Genomic DNA, 11,480 nt, shown 5'->3' with positions numbered 1-11,480 from the left:
GATTGGAACACTATCTTTTCCTTCTACTCCTGGATTTTTGCCTCTTATGTGTATACGGTCTTCTGAAAAAATGCAAACTTTGCCATTTCCTCTCCATGGATTATCTAACCACAAACACTGGTGTGCATTTCAGATTTGCATAACGTGGTGTGGTGCATAATTGTACTCTGCTCCTTGAATAAAAAAAGGACAACTCGATATTTCAAAACTCTTCACACATGATTATCATACAGTATTACAATGTATTATGTGCAAAATTCCATTTAAAAAATCATTTACAAAAGGAAGTACAACACAGTATGTGATGAGGGTTCTAGATGGACAGCAAAAGCTAAAAAAAGGTACAAGGTACAAAGCCAACCAAATTAGATGACTACGCATCTCTACACAGTACAATCACATGTTCTGGTAACTGTGTCACATGGATACAAGACCCTCATACTTTGTGCACCCCCAAAACAGGTTTCATAAAACATGAAGTTAACTTCACCATACATTCTTATAACACAGAAGGGCTTTTTGGTGGTATTGCAAACTCTTTTCCAAACAGCATCTTATTTAACTCAACGAAAGTCACATTACACATACATGGTTTCTGCCCGCAAATAATTTGATGCTCTTAGTTTTGATTTATGTGGAAAGGGGGTAGTATTATCCTTATTTTTTTTCTCCTCATGGGGGTTTCCAAAATTATTTCCAAAAGCAAATAACATTGGATATATTTTTGCCTAATGTCACTGTGTATTTACAGTATTTTCAGCGTAAGTGGATCCTTCCATTCCCTTTTACCACTTCCTTCAAGGAGTCTGAACCAGCAGACTACATTCCTTAGTCCTTTGTCAGAGTCTGTTTTTCTCTCTCGACCTCTCTCTACATTCATTTCTCTCCTGATCCTCAGCATCACTTGGTTAAAACACAAAAGAGCACAATACCACTAAGCATGAACAAGGTAACAACAGTACATCAGATTTCCAAGGCATTCTGTGGCCAGTGTCAATAATGCATCACTTTAAGAACTCCAGCAGTCTTTCCCCACAAAAGTTGCTGAAACATCCAGTTATAGAAGAGAGACATTTTAAAAGTGAGATACTCTCAAATCCAGCAAGAGATTTCTTTTTGAAAATATTAAACGTTAAAATCACATGCATAATTATAGAATATTTTAAAGTTACAAAAATATTTTAAAAACCAATCCTGACAGTTTACCTGCAACTGCTATAAAAATTTCTATGAAATATATAAAAACACAAAGGCTCTTTGAAAGAAAGAAACAAAGGGAGAGAGAGAGAAAGGGAGAAAGAGAGAACAAAAGAGAGAAAAGGAAAGGATGGAGCCATCCACAGAACGGAGAAGCACCTGACGCACTGCATCGGACAGTCTTGTCAAATACCTGCTGTCGAATTCAAGAGAAGAGCTTATACCCTAAATGTTTATTCAGGACATATACGTACATGTGAGCCAACCTAGAACCTGGCTGGGGGTAGGTAGCAAACAAACAGTCTCAGGACACCTAAACTATCAAATGAAATTCTCCCATATCTGAAGGAGAATCCTACCGTTTCATGAACCTCAGCTACCTTGCTTGGGCAATGTGGCTGAAGATGCCTTTGCCCAAGTCAGCCTGTGGATGGCTTAGTCACTGAACCAAGGGGTCCCCAAGGAGGTGACTGCTTTTCAAGCACAAGCACGTGGAAGCCAGAAGGCAAGGTTCCTAGACCCCCCTTTGGATGCACCACTGGGAAGTCTCACGTCTTCTATGAGGTGGTAAGATCTTCTTCCCCATTCTGGAAAATGACACCGTAAGGATCATTCTTGATGCGCTTGTAGACAAAGTGGAAGATGTGGGGTTGTGGCCGGCTGTGCAGCTCAGCCTTGATTTTTTGAGGGTAAGTGTCCTCTGCCAGCTGCTGCCATGTTTCGTCAACAAAGAGGAAGAGGCTGTACTCCTCAGGGTCCCCCACCTTAAACTTCTCAGCACAGAGCTGGCACACATCCTCGGTGGTAACATAAGGTCTCACGAGGAGGGTCTTTCCCGTGCAGCCACTGTTGACCTCCTGGAATGCAACTCGGAGGTAATTCTGCAGGTGGGAAAGAGAGATGATGGAGACAAATCAGAAGAGGAAACGAGACAGAGCAATAAGCAAGCACAGTAATACTAAGGAGAGGTCTAACCTGTGAGCCGTTCCAGGCACTGGCCCATCAGGATGGTGCTGTCAGGACCTGAGGCCTCAAGTGTGAGGAGAGAGGCTGATCTGAATTTGGACAGTGGAGAGAACAACTATATGGACCGATGCACCATAAGTACAAGAAGCAGGAGGTCCAGTCAGCCCTGCTCTGATCTTTCAGTGTCCCTCATGAAGTCTGGTTAAGGAATCCCCGCTGGGTTTATTCCCAGCTTAAAGAGTAAACCAAACAGCAGAAGAGGCTGCACCAGGAGTTGGCAGGAAGAGACATTTAAAATATTTAGACACAAGAGCAGGTACTGTACTCACTTTGGACTACTTTAAAAAAATTTTTTTAAGGATTTTTTTTAAGTTTATTTAATTTTGAGAGAGAGAGAGAGAGAGAGAGAGAGAGAGAGAGAGAGCGCGCATGAGCGGGACAGGGGCAGAGAGAGAGGAGACAGAGAATCCCAAGCAGGCTCCTCCGCACCTGCACTGTCAGTGCAGAGCCTGATGCAGGGCTTGAGCTCACGAACCTCGAAATCATGAGCCAAAATCAAGAGTCAAACGCTTAACCGACTGAGCCACCCAAGTGCCCCTGGACTACTTTTAATGAAGCCTAAGCAAAGGCAAGAATGTTACAAGGGACCACAAGATACTGCTGATGTTTAACCATTTTGCACATCCCCAAGTGACAGTTAATTTCATGTGGTTCAACCTGATCCGAGGTTCCCAGCGGCTCCGAGAACAATGTGGAAAGGGTCAGCAGGAGGAGAATGTTCATTCTGGCACAAGGCCTTGAGGATGGCTCTGGTTAAGTGCAGGGTGCGGTTTCAGGGAAATAGAAGGGCATGCTTGCAGGCTTGGGTCTGCGAATGGCACCAGGCACATGCCATCGTGAAGTACAGTAAACCCGTGACCTCACACAAAGCCCAGACAGGCTGTAGAGACTCCCGTGCTCATATTAGGCTCTTTGGGATCTTTCTTCAATTTTCCACTTCAGCAGGAATGAGGTTACCAGATAAAACAGAGCATGCCCAGATGGAAAACAAATGTTTCCCTTTTCTAAATCTGGCACCCCTGCTCAGGAGCAAAGGGAAGTGGGCTCTCGGCCCAGGGCCCCACATGGCTACCTTGAGGGCTTACTGGGCTGATGGAAGGAAAGGCCCTTGGGAAGGACAGGAGCTCTGCATGTGGAAGATAAGTCTTGAATGTGAATACCTGAGACAACACACATGTTCCATTTTACCAACCCTCTCCTCTCCCATCCCACTGCCAACACTTGGCTCACACTCTTGGTATGCATTAACCCATGACTCCTGAAGAGAACATTTTTTTGAAGTTTATTTATTTTTGAGAGACACAGAGACTGTGCAAGTGGGGGAGGGGCAGAGAGAGAGGAGAGAAAGAGAATCCCAAGCAGGCCCTGCAGTCAGCACAGAGACTGATGTGGGGCTCAAATTCACAACCCCAGGATCATGACCTGAGCTGAAACCAAGAGTTGGAGGCTTAACTGACTGAGGACCCACGTGCCCCTGATGAGAACTATGTAAGGAAGTCTACACCATGCCCACTGGACCAGTGAAGAAACTGAAGCACAGAAATGCTAAGTAACTTGCCTAAGGCCACACAGCTTGTGAGTGGGAGAGCCAGTGTTCTAGCACTTTCACCACTGTGGTGTGCCATCTCTCCAATGTGAGGAGACCATTGTGTGTGTCTGTGACCCCTGATTTAGGAGTTCCAAGTGGAGCTTTGCTTCTGAGCTTTCACTTTTACCACCAAGCCAAGCACTGACAATTCCTCTCTTGGATTGTATTCTAAGAAGGTGTGCTTCTCCAAGATAAGAGAGGCCAGTGGGGAAGGGCTCTGCAGAATCTGGGGGTCTCCGGGTTAGAAGCTTCAGATGGAGGGAGGAGCTGGCGGCAGGCGGGGAGATGGAAACATGAGCTTTTCTCATTTCCTCTGTTCTCCTCTTCAGAGGCTGTAGGACTGACTTTTGGAAACCTCTCAGCACCCAGCCAATATCACAGTATCCAAGAGCCTGCGTATGCTAAATCACTTAACACTGGATAGTTCTTCAACAACCCAAAGGAGTCGGGGAGGGGGACATAGTAGGCATTCTTGTTTTTTTTAGATTTGTGCACTTGGGAACCTATTTCTGAGAATATTGCTATCTTGAAGAAAAACTTGCTGATCTTGCCTTTCCACGATGGGCTGACTTTGAACCAGACATACCTCCGAGTATTTTCAGAGCATCGAAAAGACAAAAAGGCAGGAAAGGTGAATCTGGACACAGAGACTAATATACCCTGCTTGGAAATTCACCATGTGACACACAGAAACAAAACACAGGTTTTAGAATCCGGTTTGAAACTTTGAAAATACTACTCAAAGACGGTTGCAGACTTATTCATGTCATGGACTGTGAGCAAATCAAGAGGTGTTGTATTGGGTAAAGATGTCTACAGCCTTAAGCTGCCTTTCCTCCCCGAGAAACCAGCAATTTGGGAACCCCACACTTCCGGACACCCGCTCATGGCCACAGAAAACTCTGGATGGGGATCTGGGCAGGATTGGATTCAGATGCTGACTCTGAAACTCTGGCCCCGACCGGCTGCCAATGAGGCTGTGGTGTCTTCTGTTTTGAGGTGGTGGGGAGAGAAAAAGAAAGGAGAGTGGGGAAGACATCACTGCACCTCTCCCTCTTCTCAGGGACACCAGGTCAACCGTAGTGCCTAACACCGCTACTCCCAGTAGGCCAGTCTCCAGATGAAATACAGTACCCACTGCCTGTGCCAAGAGGCACAGGTCCTGTCTGCTCAGGTGCTCCACATCCATGCTGAATATTCTGGGAAATTCTCCACTTTATCTGACTTTGTTTTCTAAAGGGCAGCAAAGCTTGGGCCAAACCCATATATAATTATTATCATATATATATATATAATTATAATTGTATATATATATAATAATTATATATTATATATGTAAATTTTTTTAATTCAAAGAAAACAGAGAAGCGAAACAACAAGGTCAGAGGGTGGTTTAAAATATCCCTTTTCCACTGGATGACCTGACAAAGGGGGGAACCTCAGGCACCACAGTGTGAGCCAGCGCTGCCTCCCTGGAGGGCAAAGCAGCACATGGCCCCAAGTCGCCACGGCCAGCCACATACCTGAAAGTCATCCACCGAGGGGATGGACCGGTTGGCGGTTCTCCGTTTGTGCCACTGCCTCAGGGTGTCCCTGGTCTCTGAGCTGAGCAGTCTTGCGGCTTGTTCTTCTTGGAAATTCTTGATCAGAGAAAGTGCCCCATAGGCGCTTGTCAAGTAATAACCTCCTGGAAAGGGGCAGAAAGAATGAGTTCTCCAGGGGTTTATACTCTAGTGATAACAGGTGGGGACAATGGAATCAGAGGTCATGCTTCCTATTTTCTCCATAGGCATTTCCTTGTGGGACCAGAAGCTCGCGTCCAAGAACACGTCCTTCCTACCTTTCTCCGACCATTTATGCATTCATCCTATGGATGCACTGAGTGACCCCGGCCTGTGCCGGCGCTAGGGGGCGCCGTCGGGCCAGGCTGACAGCGCCCCGGTTTCATTGATGGAATTTCCATTCCAACGGGTGAAACGTATAAAATCTCTAAATTATTTCAGTGCAATTGTGAAACTGCTTTGCTGGGAAAGGTCAGGGCACTGAGTCCTGATGGAGGCAGGGAGACATATGAGGGTTAGTGGGGTCGACCACTCCCAGCCAGAATCATTTACTTCACGACCAGGGGTCCACACATCTCTTGGCAATACTTACTTTTAGGCTTTTCTTTTAGGAATTAGTATTTTCTAAATTTTGAGTAAACTACACACTTTGAAAGAACTGCACAGTCTACACATATGTTCACGATAACACGGATTCTTCACAGTAACTTTTTCTTTCCTCATTCCCCTTTTTACTTTTACTCGGGGACTAATGTAACACGACACTTAGGAAGAAATAACTCACAAGGAAAAGCAAGTGATGTCTCTTTAATGGTGCATTTACGAATGATTTCTTACATTTGAGGATTGTTAAAAGACTTGCAACACCGTGAGATGCCTAGAAGTGGGTTCATAGCTTTGTCCTAAACTAGAATTAGGTGCTTTTGGTGGAACTTGTAAGCTCCTTGCTAGCAGACCACTAGTGGGGGCCCAATATGTGTATAAAAATTCCGTAATTAGGGATGGGTAATAAGGAGGGCACTTGTGATGATCACTGGGTGATGCATATCAGTGATGAATCACTAAATCCCATACTTGAAGCTAATATCACACTGTATGTTAACTAACTGGAATTTAAATAAAAACTGGGAAGAAAAAGAAATAAAAATTCCCTAGCTGGGCATAGCATTAAAAAAAATTTTTTTTTAACGTTTATTCATTATTGAGGGAGAGAGAGAGACAGAGCATAAGCAGGGGAAGGGCAGAGAGAGGGGGAGACACAGAATCTGAAGCAGGCTCCAGGCTCTGAGCTGTCAGCACAGAGCCCGACGCAGGGCTCGAATTCACAAACCGTGAGATCATGACCTGAGCCAAAGTTGGATGCCCAACCAACTGAACCACCCAGGCGCCCCTGGGCACAGCATATTTTAACTTGAGAGATAATCTTGTCAAAATATTGAATTTCTACTGTGAGCCCAAGGAAGTATATAGCGGGGGCTAGATTTGTAAGAAATGGTATCTGAGTCCCTGCTTTATAGAAGTTTATGAATTTATTAAAGAAAACAGGTATTGGCAGGTTTATTCATGCAGGACTAGAAGTTAGTTGTGGTCAAATGAGTTTTTTCATGGTACAAAGTCAGGGTGTCTGAAGAACTCTCTCTCTGGTCAACAAGTGACAACATTCGAAATGGCAGCTGGTCCACCATCTGAGAAAGGAGCACAGTCCCCTGCAAACTGCATTGGACATGTAACTTACAAAGAAACACACCTTTGTGGTTTTCAGGTCACTGACCGAGATATGGGGGGTTATGTTTCACTGTAGCATCATCTAGCCCCCTCTGGGTAATACAGGTTCTATGCACACAACAGGATTTTTGCTTAGGGCCCCACCACCTGAGTTTAAATTCCCTATGGAATCTCCCACATGTTGGTACAGAGTTCTGAGTAGCTGATTTTTACTAAACATTTTCCCCATGAACAAATGAGCACATGGCTGCGTGTGAAACTCGGTGGTACAGAATTCAAATGCCGCACAGAGGATTTCAACAGCAATCAGCAGGGACTTAAGCATTCGAGAAAGGCTGTGTGGAGGTGTCAGTACTGGAGCTGGGACTTGGAGGCACAGTTTTAGGCAAATTTGGGAGGGAGGGGTTTTCCTTTGGATGTCATATTTTAGACTCCGCAGCTCTGAAATGTTCAGGGCGCTGAGGAGAAAAGTCAAAATGCTGGAAGCACCAAGTTGACCACACTTTGAAACATGTGGATGCAATTAGAGAAAGGGTTACATTTCAGCAAAACTATAACTTTGCCACAAGAGCTGTGCACTCAAGAGGGATTCTATGACGCCTTTTCTGTAAATGAAACTACCTGCTTAAACAGCAGAAAAGAGTTGTGGGATGCTGCCCCCAAAACCAAAGAGGGCTTTGGGCAGGCCACAGAGGGCTGGATTGGTAAGGTATGTCTTCCCCTCAGTCTGCAAAGCTTCAGCTCCCTGATGTGTAGGCCTGGTCTGTACCCACAGCCAACCCGACTGGGCCAGCCTGCTTTCCCAAGGAAAGAAGCCAACAAGCCCGAGACAGCTAACCAGAGGCAGGCTCTAGTTTAAGTACAAGCTCACCAGTTGCCCTATACTTTATCTGGATCCTTGGCTTTCTTTGACGTATGATTCCTGGAGGTGAGGATAGCCACCTGCCCATCTGTCACCAACACGGTGCCCAGGGCAGTGCCTTGCTCTGGGGAAACACTGGGAAAGGTGGCAGGAAGTGGCTGTCTCAATCCCCAGGCCACACGATGTAAGCATATGTTTGTCCTAAGTATACATTGTCAGCAACAGAATGGTAATTTTCTGAGAGGGACTGACATGCCCTTTCCCTAAAAGCCCCAAGAGTCTGACATAGTCATTTCTAGAATTAAGCAGGATCAGAGCTCAAAACAACTAAAACTAGAAGAAAGCTCAGATATCTATGAAATTATAATGATAATGCAGAGAAGAAAAGAAAGCAGGGCATGGAGACTAATGTGTGCTCCTGTTGGTCCTCGGACAAAACCACACACTTTCCCCTCTCCCGTTAAATCCAAGGGCAGAGCAAATGAGGAAAGTTTCAGGCGGGATCTTGGTGGCTCATCATGGGATGTCTGGTTGCAGGGTAGTGAATATTAGTGTGTGGGGGGGTGTGGGGCGGGGTAAATGAGGGAGAGGTTGAAAGGGATGAAAGGAGGGGCGCCTGGGTGGCTCAGTCGGTTAAGCGTCCGACTTCGGCTCAGGTCACGATCTTGCGGTCCGTGAGTTCGAGCCCCACGTCGGGCTCTGGGCTGACTGCTCAGAGCCTGGAGCCTGTTTCAGATTCTGTGTCTCCGTCTCTCTCTGACCCTCCCCCGTTCATGCTCTGTCTCTCTCTGTCTCAAAAATAAATAAACGTTAAAAAAAAAAATTTGAAAGGGATGAAAGGGGCTCATTCATACCTCTCTGGGGTGCGGGGACAGGATGAAAAGATATCCATCACTAATCCTGAGTCAGCACTATCCCTCGAGGGGTGGGAAAGTGTACCCCGAGGTATGAGGTACACCTTGGCTTTCTTTTCAGGGAGGACAGACACTCTGCAAATGCCAGTATGACACATTCCCTGCAGAATCCTATCAGCACGTGGACCTTCCTACTGAAGGCCAGACTAAAACTCAGTGGAGAAAAGACTTAAAAAAATTCTGTGCAACAATTCACTACTCAGGGTCTATCTGGACTCTCACTGGGACACATGGAAATGGATTAATGGGATTCACAATGCACAGGCCCTGATTTATTCTCCTTTAAAAAAACGAACTCACATAAGAGTCCCAGTTATTTCTGCCCTTCAAGGCTGGGCACCACAATGACAAACATCCCAATTATTTCCAGGATAAAATACCTAACTGATGTGTAAGGAGAAGGAATTTCTGCGAAGACATGTTGGGGTCGGGCAGTCGCAAGAAAGAGACTGAACTGACAAGGTAAGTTGAAAGCAAACTGCCCAGTTTTACTCCACTGCATTTTATGCTAACAATGTGCCAATATAATTTGTTATAGAGAAAATAAAATCAATGCTGTTTTCATCTTGAGAACAAAATTTTTTAAAAAGATGAAAAACAAAAGGCCAGCCTTCATCCGCCTTACTGATAGAACAGCAGGATATTTTTCTGGTGGTGAAAATATTCCCTGACAAAAGTTTATACCTTCCTTCTTCCTCAAGGAAACCACTTCTTTTTAAAAATGGCATCTTTTCCTATTGAATGATTTTTTTTTTTAATTGCAATTAACCAATCTCGGCAAAGTATAATTATGGCCGGGTTACATTTTTAGTGGTTTTCTGACTTTTCCATATTTTCTACAATGAATATGCATTACTTTTCTAATCAGGAAAAAGTTAGCACATTCTTTTAAATCAACAAAGAAATTAAAACTATACTTAACCCTTAAGAATGCAAAAAAGCTCTCACGTGACTGCCAAGTGTGTATGGGGTTTTATCTTGGGGTGATAAAAAAAGTTTGGGGCTAAATAGTCGTGGTAGATGGCACAAGACTGTGAAGGTACTAAATGCTGATGAACCATTCATAAAACAGCTAATCTGTGGCACCTGGGTGGCTCAATCGGTTAAGAATCCAACTTTGGCTCAGGTCATGATCTCGCGGTTCGTGGGTTCAAGCCCCAAGGCAGGCACTGTGTTGACACCTTGGAGCCTGGAGCCTGGATCCTGCTTGGGACTCTGTGTCTCCCTCTCTCTCTGCCCCTCCCCTGCTCACACTCTGTCTGTCTGTCTCTCTCTCTCTCGCTCAAAAAAAAAAAAAAAACATTAAAAAATTTTAAAACAGCTAATCTAATGTTATGTGAATTTCACCTCAAGAAAAACATGAAAACAAAACTGAAAAAAGACACCCCATTTCCTCCCATATCTTCAAGCAATTGTTACCTTCTCCATGTAACAGTGATGGGTCTAAGAGCTCCATCATGTACTCAATTTCAGTGTCCAGTTCCAACATGTCACACTGAGCTATGACGTAGGTCAGGACTGGCAAAAAGTCATCAGCTCCATACATCCTCCCTGGAATCAGAAGAAAGGGGAAGATGGGAATATTTTTACCAACACTTCTTTCTTTCATATCCTACGCAGACTGCTTTTTTTAGATAGCTAAGAGTCATCTGGGGAAATGTGCTATTCATAAACAGAGGTGGGTGTTTCTGGAATCCTGTGCAGCCTGTGACCCTCCTGGCTGCTCATGTTAGAGACCAACCCTAACGCACAATTTCAGAATGAAATATCTATGACTCAAGGAACACAAGAAAGATTTCCTCCATGCTTTCATGCTATGCAACAGGTTATACAATAGAACAGAGTACCTGTAAACAGTTTAACTTTCAGCAAGTAATGTTATAAAACATTTACTAAGTATCTACTCTGTTTAATCCTTTGTGAATTCTACTATGTTCCCTGTTATTTTCTGTGCAAATCAATCATCAACATAATGACAGGACCAAACTCGGACCAGGAACAAGCTTTGCTTTGCATTCAACATGAGCACACAGTTAATTTATTTAAATGTAAAAATTCAGTATATGTCGAATAGATACATATGATTAACATATAGCAAAAAAAATGCAGTCCTTATTGCTACTTTTCATTACAAAAGTGAGTCTCAACTCAGGGTGATTGTGCCGACACCATCCAGGGAGACTTGGCATTGTCTGGAGACATTCTTCATTGTCATGAATAGAGGGTGGGGTGCAAATGACATCTGGGATGCTGAAGAACTCCATACAGGAAGCAGCCCCCACAACAGAGAATTATCCATTTTAAATGTCATTAGTGCTAAGGTTGAGACACTGTGCTTTGGAAGAACATAATCCTGTGAAGACACTATTTTTGAACTTACATAAGTGATTGTCTGAACTACAGAAAATATACTTCCTGTATGTGAACTATGTTTGCAAATTTCAGAGGTCATGTTCATATGCTATCATGACCAGCTGAGGGGCTCACATTTTAATGTCTCTGCCCAACAATGTGCAAAGCGCACACACATTCCTATCTACCCAAGCAGTGGTTAATATATCCTGTGTGTTCTCTCTGCTGCTTCTCCATGAAGCAATTTTACTTAG

General features: G+C 44.3%; 1 protein-coding gene across 7 annotated transcripts in view; it reads right to left on the bottom strand.

The window, feature by feature from the left end:
• Positions 1 to 228: 228 nt before the first annotated feature.
• The window catches only part of RIN2 (Ras and Rab interactor 2), a 222,022-nt gene continuing 210,770 nt past the window's right edge, over positions 229 to 11,480 (bottom strand). For all 7 annotated transcript variants that reach the window (XM_042980975.1, XM_042980974.1, XM_015544014.2 and 4 more), the window contains 3 exons: positions 10,294 to 10,425; positions 5,335 to 5,498; positions 229 to 2,078 (listed from right to left, as the gene is read on the bottom strand). In XM_042980975.1, the coding sequence (XP_042836909.1) occupies positions 1,755 to 2,078; positions 5,335 to 5,498; positions 10,294 to 10,425 (620 nt within the window). In that variant the 3' untranslated portion in view covers positions 229 to 1,754. The remainder of the gene's footprint in view (positions 2,079 to 5,334; positions 5,499 to 10,293; positions 10,426 to 11,480) is intronic.

The sequence above is a fragment of the Panthera tigris genome, chromosome A3, assembly GCF_018350195.1.
Source record: "Panthera tigris isolate Pti1 chromosome A3, P.tigris_Pti1_mat1.1, whole genome shotgun sequence".
Taxonomy (NCBI): Eukaryota; Metazoa; Chordata; class Mammalia; order Carnivora; family Felidae; genus Panthera; species Panthera tigris.
This window is presented reverse-complemented; position numbering and strand designations above follow the sequence as displayed.